This window comes from Poecilia formosa, unplaced genomic scaffold (assembly GCF_000485575.1).
Source record: "Poecilia formosa unplaced genomic scaffold, Poecilia_formosa-5.1.2 Scaffold153, whole genome shotgun sequence".
NCBI classification, from domain to species: Eukaryota; Metazoa; Chordata; class Actinopteri; order Cyprinodontiformes; family Poeciliidae; genus Poecilia; species Poecilia formosa.
Genome location: NW_006800092.1, coordinates 396,900 through 415,288, shown reverse-complemented (window position 1 = coordinate 415,288; position 18,389 = coordinate 396,900). Strand labels below are relative to the sequence as shown.

At 40.8% G+C, this 18,389-nt stretch overlaps 1 protein-coding gene and 1 long non-coding RNA gene across 2 annotated transcripts; one reads left to right on the top strand and one right to left on the bottom strand.

The window, feature by feature from the left end:
• The first annotated feature begins 1,364 nt into the window (after window positions 1-1,364).
• LOC103146152 (SHC-transforming protein 4) lies at window positions 1,365-12,397 on the top strand. The gene is made up of 14 exons (XM_007563931.2): window positions 1,365-1,593; window positions 1,810-1,879; window positions 1,974-2,455; window positions 3,360-3,430; window positions 7,517-7,577; window positions 7,656-7,775; window positions 7,890-7,943; window positions 9,180-9,231; window positions 9,315-9,423; window positions 9,502-9,700; window positions 10,644-10,716; window positions 11,622-11,718; window positions 11,809-11,956; window positions 12,167-12,397. The coding sequence occupies exons 2-14, from the start codon at window positions 1,828-1,830 to the stop codon at window positions 12,293-12,295; spliced, it is 1,647 nt and encodes a 548-aa protein (XP_007563993.1). The 5' UTR covers window positions 1,365-1,593; window positions 1,810-1,827; the 3' UTR covers window positions 12,296-12,397.
• LOC107837575 (uncharacterized) lies at window positions 4,075-7,508 on the bottom strand. The gene is made up of 2 exons (XR_001663598.1): window positions 5,826-7,508; window positions 4,075-5,783 (listed from the first exon to the last, which is right to left on the bottom strand). It is a non-coding gene; the product is annotated as an uncharacterized LOC107837575 (long non-coding RNA).
• Window positions 12,398-18,389: the final 5,992 nt, after the last annotated feature.

The following is an 18,389-nucleotide window of genomic DNA, read 5'->3' as shown; positions in this document are numbered from 1 at the left end:
CTCTCTTGTAAATCTATAAATAATGAAACTAATAGAGAACAAACAACATAAACTACAATTGGCAATGGTAATGACTGAATTAAAGGACACATTTTTTGTGTCCAAGAAAGTTCTTCTTGGCAGAATTACCAGAACTATCTCTATTAGCTAAATACCAGAATAATAGAAGAAAGAACATGTGTGAGATTTATTTCTTAATGTCTTCATCATATGGTCACACGCATTTCTACAGCATTTTCTTTTTGCCAAACATTCTGGGTTTCCTTCCACAAGCTTCTGTCAGTAGTTTAGTTGGAGTGGTGGCCCATTCCTCCTCTCAGAACTGGTGTGACTCAGTCAGGTTTGTAGGCCGCCTTGTTCACATACAACTTCTCAGATCTGCTCACAAATTAAAGCATCAAGATCAGTCCTGCCTGATGGCCACATCAAAAATCTCTGACTGTATGTTGAGAGAGCTATTCTCTATTCTTGAAGACCCATTTGCACCTGAGCATTAATTTCCTGGCTGATGTCTCAACACGTTGCGTCTACATTTGCACATAATGTTCTTTCAGTTTCAAACCGTGGTATTTGGTGTGTTATATGATGACTACATTTATAAATGCCGTGCTTTACGATGCAAAGATTTGCATGCTTTTGTGTTTTTCTATCTGTTGTTTGAATGTTTTTATTTGCTTTGTGTAAAGGTCCCTGCCATGTTGCTTACATCCGATGTAAAATGTCATGAAAACAGTTCAAAAATAGAACAGTGACGATCTTTTTAATCGGCAGCAAACTCTCTATGTAAAATACTCTCAACACTGGCGCTGGGTATAACGCTCCGATCTGAATCACACGGAAATGCAAATGTTTCATTTAATCCCCTTCCGCTTGTGCGCTCATGCGGGTCATTTGAATAATACCTTCATTAGATACACTACGAAATGTCTTTTTTTCTTTTTTTTATCGCAGAGATCAAGTCAACCCGAGAATGTTCCTGCAAAGCAGATGGTAAAAAGTTCATTTCATTCAGAAATCAGATAGGAAGCATTTTGAGGGGAGGAAGCCAAGCTAGTAATGCATTAATAATGCGCTTTAAAAGCATCTCCAAGGTGCAAGTGATGTTAACAGAGAGGGACAAAGCACTCTATTGGCTCTGCTTCAGTGTATAACTGTAGGTGTATGTGTGTGTGTGAGAGAGAGAAAAAGAGACAGAGAGAGAGAGAGAGAGAGAGAGAGAGAGAGAGAGAGAGAGAGTGCAGAGCATGAGTCACCCTGCCTGTCTGTGATTGGATGGTGGTTTATCGGTGAGGGAGGGGCAACAGTGCCTTAGGGTCCGTCTGTCAATCTCTCCTCTGGTTCATTCATACATTCATCTGCAGCATCATAGAGAGAGACAGAGGAAGTGAGCCAGAGCCTCTCATTCATTCATAAAAAAAAGTGAGTTCATTCATAAAAGCTGCTCATTTGTTCCATGCCTCAGATAGAAAACCCTGGAAGCCGGTAAACTGACTGTGAAAGTGCTCAGTCCGGAGGTTTGATACTTTACTCGGCATGACTGCAGCGGAGCAGACAGGATTGTAATCTACACAGGACAACCCCAGACCCGTGAGGGTGAGTTGAATTTGCTGTGATGTGTGGTGGGAATCACATCTGATGATCTGATGATTCCCCCCACTCAAAAAAAAAAAACAAAAAAAAAACACAGGGATACATTTGTAAAGAGCAGCTGATTGGCAAAAAACTAAAACTTTGTTGCTTTTTTCAATATTTTTGAGGGAGAATTGAGTCATTAATGTTATCAGCTCCCTCTTTTCTTCCTTCCTCCAGTGCTCCAGTGCCCTGATTATGCGAGAGCAAACCATACCCAAGTTCAAACCACAGACAGGACTCCTACCAGGTGGGTCTCTTTTAACGACATTTAATGAGAAGACATTTTCTGCTCATTCACTCTTGAAGAATTCATTCTTTACACTTTTCTCCATCGTCTGCAGGTATGTTGAAACGCACCAAATACAGCCGACTGCGCAACGACTCCTTGACCTCTTTGGAGGATCGCCCTGAAAGATTGGTGCCCTCGAAGAGGGACCTTTGCCTAGACTCTGATTTTGCTCAGCTTGACCCCGGGACTCCATCTCCCCATGGATCATCCACCCTGAGGAACTTCATCCCCCGTGTGGCCAGCATCCGGCTGCAAAGTCCCAACTGCCTGAGGAGAGTCCTGAAGGGACAAGCGAACACAATCAGAACTGTCAGTAAACGGGACGACAGAGCAGACTGGAGCTCTTCCCTCGGTGGACCAGACCTGATTCACCCGGCTCTCCTCTCCACAAGGCGTCCCATCACGCTGCACCGGATGGCCAGCCTCCCCTGCGCCCCGTGCTCGCAGCAAAGTGACGGGCTCTGCCGCTTGAAGACAGTAGATGACTGTGCAGTGATGAGGACATCGAACAAAGCAGTTCACCATCACGTGAAGGTATACTTCTGACCGCTCTCCATGCCTGCACACGCAATATCTAGCAACAACTAATGCTGAGGAGAGTTTCCATTCCATGTGTTTGGGTTTAAGCATCACCACAGATTCTCTTTGTGAAGCACGGTTGAGTTTTCTGGATGTCTGTGTTGATTGGGATCAACAGTTTTTGGACAATCGGACACAAAGGAGGCACACAGACCCTTGTCTCACTCTGCTCTTTCCACACTATCATGCTCACTTTCATACCCCCCCTCCAGTTCTCACGTACAGCTTCCTGTGTAGGCAGTAGTGACTCATCCTGGCTCTCTGCTCCTCTCTAGATCAACTCTGCTTGCTGGTGTGTGTGTGTGTGTGTGTGTGTGTGTTTTTGTGTCTGTGTGTGTGTTTGGTATTAGCAGGGCTCATGCTGTCCCATAAACAGAGGTGTGTTCTCGTGGGTGATTAGGAGCAGGACTTCTGACCAACAGTGGAAAAGAGAACGGACTGTCTGGCTGTCCTCTATAAACAAGCACACACGCACACACACATGCACACACACATGCACACACACGTATCACACCCCACCCACATGTACACTTATTGATTTGAGCTGGGTTCGCATCAATGGATTTACTCATCCCAGCTCCGGCCTATAGGGCCTGTTTTGTTCGAACTCATGACCAATGGGAGAAGGGCAGCAAAAAGTGAGCAAATTGTCGCCTGTTTCCATCAATGCCTCTACAATCATCTCCATGTATTTACTATCAAGTTGTGAAATCCGCTGTTTGATAAACAGATGACACTGTGGACATATGCAGTGGATTTATAGGACAGAAAGTCACAGCGGCTCTGCTTAATGCTGTTTTCGATCATGTTTCTGTCTGCTTAGTAACTGGTGTTTTGTTTATTTGCTTGTGTTTTGAAGTACATGGGTAGCGTGGAAGTGGTCCAGTCCATGAGGACACTCGACTTTGATACAAGAATGCAAGTCACACGGTACGATAACACACCCGTGGCAAAGATTGTGAAAACTTACGTAAATGTGATTTCTTTCTTTCTTTTTTTTTATTTTCAGTAAATTTTCAAAACACTCAAAAACTTTCTTCCACAGTTTTGTATGTTTAGTTTTCAAGATAGAAATGAATTTAGTACAATTTGGAATAAGAGCTGTGACAACAAAGTGTGTAAAAAGTGAAGTGCTGTGAAAACTTTCCGGATGTGCTGCTTCCAGGAGCCCCTTCTAATATCTGGTTAATTGTCCCTTGATCAAAAGCCTTTGCACTCACCATTATTCTGGATGGATGTGGGACAGCAGGCTCTGCCTCTAAATTGTTCCACACATTTACAGTAGAGTTTCCAGTATCTGTTTCTGTCGATGGCCTTTGCCAGTTCAGCAAACCAGTTTATTATGTGGGAGCATTTATTCTGGATTGGTTGGTGCCCTGCTCTTCAGCTTAAAGGCGTCTCCAGCTTGCTGCTTCCTGTAGGACTTGACACTTCATTTTGTCCCAACTGAGAACAGTCAGAGTATTTCTTTGGGTCTCTATCTAAGATTTGGTTTTGCTTGCTGATGGGAACAAAGGTGTTCCAGAAGTTTCCAGTTTATGATTGACTGGACCCTTTCAGCGGTTTCTGCGGGGTTTTTTTTCTGGACTTCTTCAACAACTTACTTTTGTCTGAGGATGACAGGGTTTGGGTCACGTGTTTGCAGCTTGTCAACAAGACAATAATCCCAAACACATTAAAACATGTTTGGATTAAGCAGACTAGCTTCTGGCTCCAACCTATCGCGAATGAAATTGACGACATTAAATAGCTGGCACCGTGACAGGAAGCCAACGAATTTCATGGAGCTCTGCTATTCTGCGTTAAAAAATGTGACCCTATCTATCCCAAACCCTTTTTTTAGTGGTACAAATTTAAAGTAAAAACTGCCTTACTTAAGCTTTGGGTGGTTTGTATTAATTTCGGGACAAAGGCCTGTAATTGCAAATGCAAATAATGCAGATTTTGAAGTATGCAATACAATATAATCAACAGCCATGAAGTTGGAGAAGCTTAAAGGAGAAAAGATGTTTTCTCTGTCAGTAATGTGATTTAGAGTTGTCCACATAGACGGACAGGAAGAGGTCATGGTGAGGTCTGGAAGTACAAGTAATCATTCTGAGAAAAGAGCTTGAAGGATTCCAGAAAGTCTGATTTCAAATGGCAGACAAGCAGGGAAATTCAGCAGACATTTTCTGCATTTTTACATTAGAGCTATCTAAATTCAAGAGCCAGATTTTATTTTTCAAATCAACAGTTAATGAAATGCTCATGTACTTTAGAAACAAAACCAGCAAAGAAATAAAGATTGTGTAGTTTGAAAGAAAATTAAACAACAGTTCTTCAAATTAAGTATTTAGAAAGACAAAGTCAACATATAGTTCTACTGGAGACACTTTGAAAAGCACATTGAGTTATTTATCCTGCAAAGTTAAACGCTGTCAAAGAGAAAGAGAAAGCTCCAGACCAAAATAAAGATAAAAAGAGGAACATTTAGGCACAAATATAAGGCATTATTGATATATTTGCTGATTTTGTCCATGTGTTTAAAAGAGTAGTGACGTTCCTTTCACTCCAAGCTTGACGTTATATTTGCCAAAGTGGGCATGTGTAGCTTATTATTTATTTTTCAAAGAGGGGAAATTAAATTAAATGTATAATGTTTCATAAACCGGGGCTTTCTCGTTCACATTTGATATTGACATCCTAGTGCAGAATGCCAACACACAGCAACCTCTGTTAACAACAGCGCTGCTGAGTGATGGACCAGAAAATCCAATTAGATGAATTTCCTCCTAATGATCTCTCATAGTCTTATTAAAAAGCAAGCTGGAGAGGCAGAACACATCCATTACACGAAACACGTTTTCAAAGAGGAGAAATGTTCTTCCAGGAAAACGACCTCGTTGCCTACACAGTTATGTGTGTGTTTTTATGCCTTCGCATTTCTGACCCGAGCATCTGCTCTCAGAAATCGTCTGGGAGTTCGATTGGAGCTTTGTAACTTCTTCGGGGAACAAATTTTTGCCGCAGTAAAACAAGAATCCAGTTATATGTAACCGTCTTTTTTCTCTTGATCTCAATTTTGTATGAAAAATTGACCTATAAAATAACACATCTAAGGACTTTTCTTCTGAGAGTCCTTACCAAAGACATCGGTAGGAACCCTTTCACTTAAGGAACAGGAACATGCATTCACACACACACATGTTTGCGTGGCTATCTTTGTGGGGACTTTCCATTGACTTCCATTCATTTCTACAGCCTACACCTTACCCTTATCCTAACCCTACCCATTATATACCTACCCCTAACTCTAACTTACCTAACCCTAACCCATACATACCTAACCCTAACCAAAACTCAATTCCTACCTTAAATCTGACCTCTGACCCAAGAACAGCATTTCCCCTTGTTGGGACCAGGCTTCGGTCCCCACAACGTAGTATGTGTCAGGAAAATCGTCCCCTCCATAATGTATTACAAACAAACACACACACACAAAGAAAAAATCAAGTCAGCCATGGATCCTGTTGGATTCTGCTTCACTGCAGACGCAGCACCAGTCCACCTGTCGATCTCCTGCTGCATTTTGTCCTCGTTTGTGAAAAAGACCCTGAGAAACTCGAACTCCCCCACTGGAGGGGTGGACCACGTCCCCATCTCTATCCTTTTCCGGCTCAGGTTTCCTCTGATTTGGAGGCACTGATCCTCATCCTGGCCACTTCATACTCAGCTGCTCACCACTCCACAGAAAGCTGGAGGTCGTGACCCGATGAAGCCAGCAGGGCTACATCATCTGCAAAAAAGCAGCAGTGCAGTCCTGCTCCCCCCACTGACATGCCGGGTGGTATTTCACATTTTTTTTGGTAAGCTGTGTGCAAATAATTGCCGGCATTTTCCTGTTCCTTCTTCAGTCCGCAGTTTAGTGAAATATTTAGCACTGTTTTACTAAACTGTGATAAAGTTTGATTTGCTAGACTACTAGGAAAACTTTACGGCATCACTCCGATCCACTTAAGTGGGTCCAGATGAGTTTTGCGTTGTGCAGAGGCCTTGTACATGCCTCATGTAACTAGATTTTTTCCCCCCTGGATTCTTTAAATTCTTTAATGCTCAGTGTTCCCAATTTGTTAGCAAATAATTCAGTTAGTTGTTAAACTGTCAACGTAGTATAAGTGTGCACCAGAGCGCATGTGTGTTTCACTATAACGATTTTGAACTCCTTCCTTATTTTTTTTTACACCTTTTAACACACTGCTGCAATTTTGGAACTATTTTCTATTATATTTAGAGTTTATCTTGATCACGAATGACTTTAACTTCAGTAAAATAGTTTCTATTAAGAACAATGTTTTTCAGAACAACGAGAAACTAGTGATGCATGAATCAGTTGACCAGAGTTTGGAATGAAGCTGGGAATTTCAGCCATTTTTTAATCATCCAACCAACAACAGGAGCTTTGATGCACTTTTGTGAGTTTAATTAAAAAATAATAATCTAAAGATTAGAGACATACAGTAAACTTTGAACTTATAGTGCACTGAATGTTAACAAGCTTTTACAATTTGGCTTTATCTGGTGGCTTTGTTTTTGTTCAGTAGAGTTTGAGTTAAATCCTTTAATTTGATCTTTATAGGGTGGGGTCCTTTTTACCAAGACTAAATGTTTGAGTTGTTTAGCCTAAAATATTAATTTTAGATTTTAAAAAATAATGAATTGGTTTGAAACCATATGCAATTTTAGCTTCTGAAATGTGGTAGATTTGCAATATAATACATTATTCTTAATTTATTTTTATAAAGTAGGACTTTATTTCACACTTCTATAAAAATATTTATTTGTGTTCTTCATCTGTCTAAACTACTATAAGGAACAAATGTAACCCTGCTTACACTGGCTGCTTGTAATGTGGTTTTCCTCTTTTTGTCACATGCATCACAAGTCACAGGACGCACCGAATCCCTTCTTTACAAAGTTATCTCTGTGCTCGCGCGCTCGACTGTGTACGTGCTTAACATCTGCGTTTGTGTGCAGGGAGGCAATTAGCAGACTGTGCGAGAGGGCTTCAGTGAAATCCTTGCTGAAAAGCAGGAGGGTAAGTGCGGTGTAAACAAGCGGGGAGAGGATTCAGGTGACGGATTGGTGGAGTAACTGGGATTCTTGTCGTCATCAGCCTCCGTGTAAAGGGGTTTCTGCTGTTTTGGGTCAGATCAACATGCAGTTTTCTGGGAGCAGAGCCATCCTCACAGTGTCCACAGACAGTCTGTCTCTGATCACAGCCTCCAACTTACAGGTAACAACCGAATCCACGTTGAACCTCCCTCATATATAAATATATATATATATATATTTGTTTCTAACAACAGTATCCAAAACTGTTTGCGTTTCCCTCCCTTCTCTTCCACAGAGGATCGTCAACCATCCCATGCAGGGCATTTCGTTTGCCTCCGGAGGAGACCCAGTATGTTTTTTTGTTTTCGAATATTCCACATGAACAAACATTTTCAGGTTAATAGCAATGCAAAAAGTGTACCACAATGCTCACAATAATAATGATTTTGCTATTATTTTTAAAATATTGAATTAGGTCAGACAGCTAGAATTAAAATTTCTTTCCTGATTAAAGTCATTCTGTTAGCTGAGATTGAGTTGTGCTAATTCTGATGATTTAGAGGCTTAGCATGATTTAACCCAGCTTGTTGATTTTTATTATTAAAATGCCAACTATAAAAAAGCTGATTAACACTGAACTTCCTGAGATTTCATTTAGGTCAGGTCTTTTATTACAATATCTATATTTTTTAAAAATGCCCTTTTCTCATACATTTATGAAGAAGTTAATGATAAAATTTGGTTGCTAGAGGTCTAAATATATAGATTGTTGATCATTTACCTCCCTGACTGATTTTCCTGATGCTACAAATCATATGATCCTGAAGCAGCAACCTGTGGACACAAACCCAGAATAAAAAAAAAATCTCTGGTCAGTAATTTACAAAGAAATAAACAAGCAAGAGGGTAGTGTCTGTGGAAAGGATTATAGCTCTCTGCTAAATTAATTAGCTAAAATAATCCAGAAGTGTGCCTTAAAACTCAGCTTTGGAGCATGAGCTGAGGGGATTAAAATTGTTTCAGCCTTGTTGAAAATATTTTCTGCTGACTCTGCTCTTGAATCAGTATAAAACAAATGACAAGGGATTGATCAGACACACATCCACACCAAGGAGTGTGTAGGAAGAGGAGCAGCTTTGAGTAAATAGCGACATCACTAATTAATCTATGCTATGCTATGCGTGTGTGTGTGTACAACACTGTATTGTCTCTTAGTGAGTGTGGAAAACACCTTGACCCAGTGAATTTCACACCGTTCATCCCATGACCAATACACACACACACACACACATAACGTGGGAATAACATCAGAGCCGAATTTGAAAAATTGTAGTTGCAAAACAGAAAACTTTTGAGTTTTCCTAAATGTTCTGGTGGCTGACTGCTATTAGCAATAAAACTAATATTGACGTCTTCTCCTTTATTTTCATCAACACTGGTCTAACTCAGGTCAGGTCCAAAAATCTTAACTTTAACTTAAATCTCACTCTACACACTTTACCTCCACCCGCAGATGTTTGACTTTAATGGGACATAATTATGCTTCTATCTATGACTAAATAAGCCTCTTTAAATATATTCACAGGACATGTCAGACTATATTGCGTACGTTGCAAAGGACTTCATCAATAAGAGAGGTAGGGCTCACTTTTTAGGCCACAATAAGCTCCTAGATATTTGAATTATGGGAATGATGCGTCTCCTTTTCACCGTCGGCCAGAGTGCCACATCATGGAGTGTCCCCAGGGTCGGGCCGGTGAAGTTATCGGCACCATCGGGCAGGCCTTTGAGACGCGCTTCCGGCAGACATCAACGCTCCTCTCCCCAAGGTTATAAAGTTATGAGTGAGTCAGCTTGTTGTCAGACACGGCGACATCTGAACATCACGGATGTGGGTTTTCATTCAGGTCTATGGTTAGGATATGTCCAAGACGGAGTCCCAAAGAGACGTCGGTGGAGCAGAACACCAAGCAGAAGGAAGAGGTCGCCAAGCAGCCGGACTACTATAACGTCATCACAGGAAAAACCTTTTTTTCACTGGTTGGCGGCAAAGAGGGCAAGCATGCGTCAAAGGAGGAGAAGAAACAGGAACCTGATATTCAGGAGGTAAGAGTGCTTTAAAATCTGTTATGTGCTCAGTTGATCTAGACATCTATAGACACTCATGAGTCAAAACTGTCTTGGTCATATTTTGCTCTTTCTAACATTTTGTGACTCATTTTGATGCTTTTTTTTCCTCCTGTACTTGACTCCTAACACCATCTACGCTGTTAGTCTATAACTAACCTGTAACTAGTAATAAGGAGATATATATATATATATTTACTTAGCTAAATAATTGAAAACTATATAAAATATTTGTCGTCATGGTGATAATTTGTAATTTAGCACATTGATCTTGGATAAATATCTTTTGTATAATTGAGCAGCTCAGTGACTCAGTTCCCCGATGGAAGCTGCAGGATGTAGCTGAAAGCCGTAGGGTTAGTTTATTCAGCAGCAGTTGAGTAAAAAGAAAAAGAAAAAACAAAGTTTTGTCCTTCAGTTTAAGCGATAGATTGTAGTATTTGAAATGTGATCACTTCTGAAACACTTCATTCTTAAAACAAACTAAGAATGAAAAATATAAGTCAGGAAATGTTTCCCTATTTTTAATTGTTCTGAATTAGTTCATTAAAGCCAGTCATTTATACGATGACACCTCAGGGTGGCCCTGTACAGCGTAACTCCGTCTGTGGGTCACCGGGGAGGAACAACTGAACAGGAAATGCCTTTCCCAGTAGTTTGTAATAGAAGACGCTCTTCAGTCACTTCTAACAATCGCTGTGAGAATTGAATCAGCGACTTTCCTGTCACGACCTCACATCTCTAACCTTCAGGCCACGGCTCTCGTTACGCTCACAAACAGCTGTGCACGCAGGACACACACACACACGCACACTTTGACACACACACACCCACACCCACACACACGCACACTTTGACACACACACACACACACATTGACAGATATCTGTTACATTTGGTTTGCATGACTCATCTGTTGCAGGTCTGCTTGTCCCAGCCGGTGTCGCTGTATGAGAACTACTTCGTCAGAGAAGAAACTCCAGCTCCATCTGCAGGTGAGTGTCAGAGATGAGGCTGCAGGAGAGAAAGCAGCGTCCTGAGAACCGGTGTTGTAGGTTTACACAGGACTGATGCATAGAGAGGTCTCCAAACACTTTTTCAACAATTTGCTTCACACTCAGTAATCTTACTCTTAGACACGTAAGGAGCAAATAATTCAAGTCGAAGGTAGAGTTTGACTAACTTCAATAGTAGGTGGACATCAGTCGGTGTCTGATCTATTTAACTATTTAAGGTGCAATCTGCTGTGTATCTTAAAATATATTTTTTTCATAATTTTACTATAGCATAGCATTTATTTCTGATTTTTTTAAATATAGTAGCAGTGAGAGTTTTATAAGATTATTCATTCACAACTTGAAATAAATCACTGTTTATACAGTCGCTGTGTGTAAGCGAGTGCACACTTGAGATTTAACAGGGAAGCCCAGGCCAGTGTGAATTGATTAAAAGTCCAAACTTAGTCACAACAGGAACCAATATGTTCACGCCAGCTGCTAGCACTAAACTTTTGTCGTGGAACGGTATGATGTGCTTCTTAAACAAGATATAAATTCAACTTTGGTGTATTTACATTTTAAAGACTCATTTTTATTCTTCGGGTGATTGTTTGGCATCGCCCTTCTGGCTGAAATCTGTTTTTCTCTGTGGTGAATCTACTTACTTCACTGCATTAAAATGAGGCCATCAAAACATAGACATTATCGGCTTTAGGTAAAACACTATTTTGAATCCCAAGCAGGAGCTTCAGCTCCTTTACATGAAGTTTTTTGTGCAAGTTGAAGCATGTGTAATGCAGCTGGTAATATCCTGTAAATCTTGTGTGAATGTACTGCACACCAATGAAATTCATCTCTTTTTTTTTTCTTTCTCTACTTCCTTTTGGTTTTGTCTCCACCAGACTCTGTGCAGTTTGATGACAGTGGAGAACAACAGTCTCCGCTCTTTGGCTCCCCAGTCCAGAGCTTAGTTTACCAGGAAGACTGGTTCCACGGCAGGTGGGGAGAATCATCATACCAGCAAATTTTCAGGTTTCCTTTTTTTTTTTTTTCATGATTTCACAGCGTCTTCGTGTCCCTCGTTTCCAGGCTGGACAGAGAACAGGCAGAGTCTCTCCTCACATGCAGCGGGGACTTCCTGGTCAGAGAAAGCGGCTCGGCCTCCGGTCAATACGTCCTCAGTGGGATGGAGGGCGACACTGTGCGACATGTACTGCTGGTGGATTCCCACGGCCAGGTAGTGTGTTGCTGCCCTACCTCTTTAATTCGTTATGCTGTGGGAATACTTAGTTTAGATGACGACATATTTATGTTTTAGGATGGTCTCTAGACTAAAATGGAACAGAGAATCTTCTTTTCAAGTGCTATGAATACTTCAAGCGAAATAAATAATTTTTGGAGGCGGCGTCGATGTTTTCTTAGTGTTCATCTGTTTTGGTGTAATCAGGTGCGAACACGGGACCAGGTGTTTCAGAGCGTCGCTCACCTGGTGCGGTTCCACATGGAGAGGCAGACGCCCATCTTCTCCGGAAGCAGCAAGCTGTGGCTGAAGCAGCCGATCCTGCAATCGCAGTAACACTGAGAGACTATTAAATGTAAATACAAGATCTGGGCCCCAAAAATTAAAATAAAAAAAAAGAATAATGTTCATCATCACATTTAGCAGCCTGATCAAATTCACAGAATTACAGTGAGCTGCGACTTTTTGAGGGCGGAAAAATGTATGTACAGTTCCTGAGCTTTCTTCCTGTCCATTTGTTTCTGTCCGTCATGAGTAAATTGTTAGCTCCTCCGTCCCACATTGAGAGCAGCTGCTCGCCTGCGGAACATCCGGCCTCCTCCATGCAGACTTTGCTGGCTTTTAGTCGAAGTTTAAGCACAATCTCTGCTGCCAGGAGGAAATTACCAGAACGCCGGCTTACTTTTTCCAAATCATTCTTCTTTTTTTATGATAAATTTAACCTGTTTTAATTTTTATTTTTTTATTTTTTTGGATTTATTATCCTGATTTCATATGGCTGATTCATATTATGCTTCACTTTCTCTTTGCGTTAAGCATATAGAAATTACATGTTTAGTTCTTATCAGATAAATGGCTGAGAAATATTAAGATATTCTGTTTTCTCTGAAGCAAAATAAATCTAGAGTTATTTTACATAAAACCTTTGCAGTTTCTGTATTATTTACTCTCATCAATCTTTATACATTCTAATACTCCATCCATCCATCCATCCATCCATCCATTGGATGGAGGGTTTCTAAGGCGTTATCAGGTGAAAAGATGCATTAAGATTGGTGCCAAACACACCCCTACTGACTCATTTTCATAGTAAGAAGAATCAAAATATTGGGCATACTGCAGTTTGTTCCGATTATGTCGTCATATCACATTATTTACATTATATTAATCAAAGCTTTTCATTTGTATTTCATGTATTGGCACCTCTTCAGTTGTTCAATCGTTTATTTTAGTTTTTACTGCTGCCCCTTTGCAGTTTCTCTCCCCATAGAAACCAAATGATGAAACAATAACTGGAAATGAAATGGCGAAAGTATGGATATTGACAAATCTTTACGTTTTCTTTCACTTTTGAGGTCCCGTGGAGGATCAACTCCACAGAACTCAATCTGCATCTGTGTTTTCCATCGAAGGTTGCATCAGGGTATGTGGCTCGTTGCTGTTGTAGCCATTGTTGACCACAAGATGGTGCTGTGGATCTTCCTCGAGCCTCTGACCTCACGGTATATAAACTGTCTCGTTGATTGGTCAAATGGCCTCGTGAAGGACCGGCAGTCTGCTGGTAGTTTATCTTTCGCCTGGTGACAGCTGGGATGGACTCCGGCCGCTCCATGACCCCGGACAGGAAAAGTGGGTTTAAAAGGAAATGATACATAGAATGCAGCTTGCTAGGGTTTCCTAAACTATTTGTTTTCGTTCTCGCACAATGTATATTACGTCTTTTTATGAAAAGGAGCCAATGCAAGTTTGCGGAAAAGACAGACGTAGATAAAAAACACTTAGTTTCTGTAGCAAATCTGAGGGTCTGAAACAGATGTGTGTGAGATGGAGCAGTGAAAACAGCTGGTTAGAACCAGCCTACAATAGCTGCTGCTAGGCTTTAGTTTTCAGCTGCCTGTTTCGTATTCACCTTATAGCAGTAAAAGATGCTAAAGTGTGCTAAAAACGCAAATTTTAACAGCTTTCTTGTGAAGCCTGGGAGGTCTCTCCTGTCCTAATCAGCCTGAGTAAAGCTTGTTAGGGTGAGACCACAGAACCAACAGCTGATATTCTTTTGACTGGTACAAGAAAAGATAAATACTGAAGGGTATCTTAGAGAAAGAAAACAACAAACACTTGAAGCCTTTCTGTTCTGAAGATGTGAGATACTATCAGTGCATTCGTAACTTCCTCACAATCCCAAACTTGCAGAACGTCTGAAGGAGCAGGAAGTGGAGCTGCTTGAAGTGTTATCTCCTGTGTTTCCTACGCATTTAATGCACAATTTCAGTTTCATCACAGTGTGAGCGTAATTTGAATTTGTTGGTTCAAAGATCCACGGGGGGTTTCAAGTGTAACGATAAGTTGCCTACAAACACAAAATGTGAAATGAAATGAAGCAGACTGACTGATTCAGTTTTATCCTCGCATATTTTCTCTGAGTCACAGGAACCTCTCCCAGAAAGTGTCACCAAGAACAACAATGGCCTCCTCTGTGATGCCATTCTGCCGACTCTGAGAGGCGTGCAGACTGTCACAGCTTGTCGAAGCTGTGAGCTCATTGTTTAACCTCTGACCTCTCATTAATGTCAAAATAACAGTTGGGAAGCTGGATGCAGTTTTAGACCCTTCATCAGGCTAGGAAAATCTTTTTTTTATTATTACAAATCATCAACATGTGTTTAAAAAAAAATAAAATAAAAATTTTAACATGTTATCTTCGATTAAGCGCCTCTTCCACTGCAAGGCTCGTAGTCTAAGCTTCCCACTTTTCTTCTGAATGTAACAATGATCATGATGGTGGGCAGCAAGTGACCTAAAAGATGGCTTCCTTTCAGAAACCTCAAGGTCCTCCAATGAATGGAGGACAATCAACGCTATCTATGATCGGAAACCACTTTAGAGCCAAGACAGGGACAAATGAGACACATTTTTACACACAGCTAAACAACAATCCAAAACTATGGGCGACCTATAAACTCGTTATTTCTTTGAGGAAGAAACTGTAAAACTGTTTCTTCTGTAAAGCTATAAAACTTGTTTATGGCGAGTTACCTGGAAAAGATTAGTAAGCAATGCATGGCGATGGTCACAATATATATTTTTTTATTTGCGTCTACAATACCAAGTAAAAAAAAAAAAAAAAAACTCTTAAAACTTTTGCTTAGAAGTTTGATATAAGTCATAAAGGTAAAAAAAAAAAAAACAAAACTAATCTGAACGACGAAGGGAGCTCACAAGTTGCACCCATGTCTTGTGTCCATTTGTTAGTGTGAATAATTTCCTTGAACCCCATTGGTGACATGACAGCCTCAGAAACAGGAAATGATAAGCATTCAGGGTAATCTCCTCATTCTGTGGCTTTGGTCGGGAACCAAAACATAAAAGAGCTTGAACTGTTTGGATTCCTTTTGCAGTATCAACTGAACGGCTGATGAGCCTGAGGGCATTAACTTAAAACACACAGACAGAGAGAGAGAGGGAGAGACACGTACACACACATTTCAAAAAACCATTCCCAGACCCTGAAGCGCCTTAATGGAACAGTTGAAGCCATAAAAAGCACCCCGAGTACAAGAGCATGAAATTGTTTCTCGATTCAATGTTATCAGAGTCACACAGAGTTCAGATCTGGAAGGAAACTAAGAGAAACTTGGCTGCGTTGCGGCAGTCACTGCAATGCTCCACATGCGCGTACCTCTACAGGCAGTTAAAAGAAGCAGACACTGAGTCATGTGAGGCTCACAAACAAATACTCGCTAACAAAAAAACACACACACAAAAAAAACAACCTTACAGGGTCTCGCGCCTGGTTCTGTTTCCTGTTTGCAAAAGTCCGGATCCAACAAGGACATGCAGCAGATCAGGGCAACAATGTCTATCAAAAAAAAAAAAAAGCAAACGGCAAGAGTTTGCCAGAGTGGATGCAGGAGAAAAGTTTGCATCTATATGTGTAGAGAGCATCTCTGCTTAACAGAGCTCAACTTTTGGCTGGTTGTATGACCAGCATGGTGGCTTACCTTTGAAGTTACTATGTAGGTGTGAAGTTGAGGAGAAACACACTCAGCCCACTCAGATGGAGTCATCTGAAGACCCTGCAGTCTTTTTACACTTCCCAAATTTCAGATATTTTCACTCTTCCTTCACTTCTGTCTTTTCACAAAATAGGTCAGTGTGATTCATGTCATTAGCTCACACCCCAACTGTGTACTTGTGTGTGTGTCTGCGTGTGTGTGTGTGTGTGTGTGTGTGTTTGTAAGTTCAGCTATCAGCAATGCTAATCTGCCATTTGTTTTAAAGGGGCAGTAGAGTGTATTTTCCAGGCACATAGTGCCATTTTAAAGCACAGTCGAGTAACTAGTTGTTATCAAAACGCTGCATATGTCAAACATAACTGAAAGGAAAACTGACTTTGCAATTTGATGCCTTAATATCGGGTCTCTGTCTCTTTAAGGAGCTCCTGCACTTTCCGACAGACCACCTCACAACAACGCTCCAATGCTAACCACCGGTCTTAGGAGCTTTGCACTGAGAAGTAGTTTGTGTGATGAGCTCAGCAGACTCACCAGGTTCCACCAGGTGTTTGCCAATTGCTGCTGCCGCTAGTCTACAGGAGCTGAATGGGGGAGTCATGAGTGGGGAAGGTGCAGAGGAGGGCCGCTCTGTGAGGGGGAAGGCCCGAAGAGGAGCATGGAAAAGGCAGTGCTTGGTGAGAGCAAGCGTTTAGGCGCTCCTGAATGGTTGCCATGGGAGATTAAAGGATTTTTTTCTCAAACATGCGTGAAAGAATCAAAGAAACACTCAATGTATGTTTTTATGTGGGAATAGCGTTGAAACATGATATAAAATAAAAAAAAAAAAAACAATTTTACACAATGTCCCCCATCTAAGAATCTAAAGGAAATAGTTGAGTTCATCCTTGTGTTTGCATCTCTGCGTGTTTGTGTTCCTGTTTTTGGTTTCTCCTGGGGATTGTTTCCATGTCCAACCTCGTCAGGACCAGATGTTCAATTTTGGAGTGAGGAGCATCCTGCTAAGTGCTGACATGCACTGGTGGAAAGTCAAGGCTTGGGTGTGCATAATGAACACGGCCCATTGGGTTGTCCTAATAAGGACCGCTGCACAAGTCTGTGGGTGTTTTCTGTGTAATACAGTAATGATGATGAGGTGGGGGATTCCAGGATTCTTGTGCGAGGCAGCAGACAGATGTGGGAGACTAAAATCTAAACTCCACTGTTGGCAAGCTACAAAAAGAGCCTTTAACTCCAGCCTTGCTTTCTATTTCTCAGCTCGCGCTCTGGCCAGCAGCTCCAACTTTTCTCTTAGACTCTGACAGCGTGACTTGGACTGCAGCAACCAGCAGGAGAGAGGTTTCCATGATGTTTTTTTCCTCCTTGCCCCCCCCACATTCTGCTCTTTTAATTAGTGGATATAAAGGCTCTCCACAAGAGCTTGTCTTCTGTTGTCACCTTGAATTTATTAAGTTTGCCTAATTTTTGGCAAAAAAATTAGGCAAACTTATTTGCCTAATTTTGAAATATACATTTCAATATACATTTCAATATACATTTCAAATGAAAAATTTGAAATGTATATTTTCCTTCCGTTTTGCCAGAGGTAATGTTATGGAGGTAAAAGAAAGAATGGTGGCAAATTCTTTTGTTTAACTGTGGCATATTTCAACAAAATGCTAAGTCATTTGTTTCATCAGCTCTGGTCTAAAGACAACATCTTCTTCTACATAGAAAAGAGTAACATTCCACCCAATTTGTGCTCGCCACATTCAGGGGAAAATGTTTATGCCAAAAACAGTATTCACACTCCTTCAAATTATGATGATGTGCTATTTTTGGCTCTTGTAAATAAAAGTGCATGCAAAATGAAAAAGGAATGTCCCAATTTCTTTAACAACTTCAGAAAATACCAATAATTTCCATTTTTTTAGTAAAATGTTTTTCTTTAACTCCCAAACATTTTGTTCATTTTTTTTTTAATTATCTTACTCAGTTGAGCATTTCTTTGAATCTGAATAAGCTATTTCCAAAACAGCATTTATTTCTCTTATATTGTAAAATGACCCGTACATATCAGCCTCTTGTTCTTATTTTCTGTTCATATAATCTTTAATTTTGTGTACATCTCTGTTTCCGTTTCGCCCCTTACGTTGCTGCAGGTACACCTGAATTTCCCCGGTGAGGGAAAATTCAGGATATTTGCATCCTATTCTATTTTAAATCTGTATGAAAAGTGGAAGGCATTTTTATTTGTATGAAGTGACCTCTGCTGGTCCTCTCTCTTTGACTCGAAGCCTCTTGCATATGGTAGCTGTGAACAGTTGGTAGGAAAATTCAGCAGGGAATGCTTTCCATTCCTAAGATGGTCAGATTTGTGTGGGGGGCACAGACTGCATAAATCTCACGTAAAGGGGGGGTGAGGGTAAGTAGGCTGTGAG

What these genes read in the sequence shown, in the direction of transcription:
- LOC103146152 (XM_007563931.2), top strand. Translation starts at nt 1,828, where the DNA reads ATGCGAGAGCAAACCATACCCAAGTTCAAACCACAGACAGGACTCCTA. An exon ending in ACAGACAGGACTCCTACCAG is followed by an intron (nt 1,880 to 1,973) that starts GTGGGTCTCTTT and finishes CATCGTCTGCAG; the next exon opens with GTATGTTGAAACGCACCAAA. An exon ending in TCAACGCTCCTCTCCCCAAG is followed by an intron (nt 9,424 to 9,501) that starts GTTATAAAGTTA and finishes GTTTTCATTCAG; the next exon opens with GTCTATGGTTAGGATATGTC.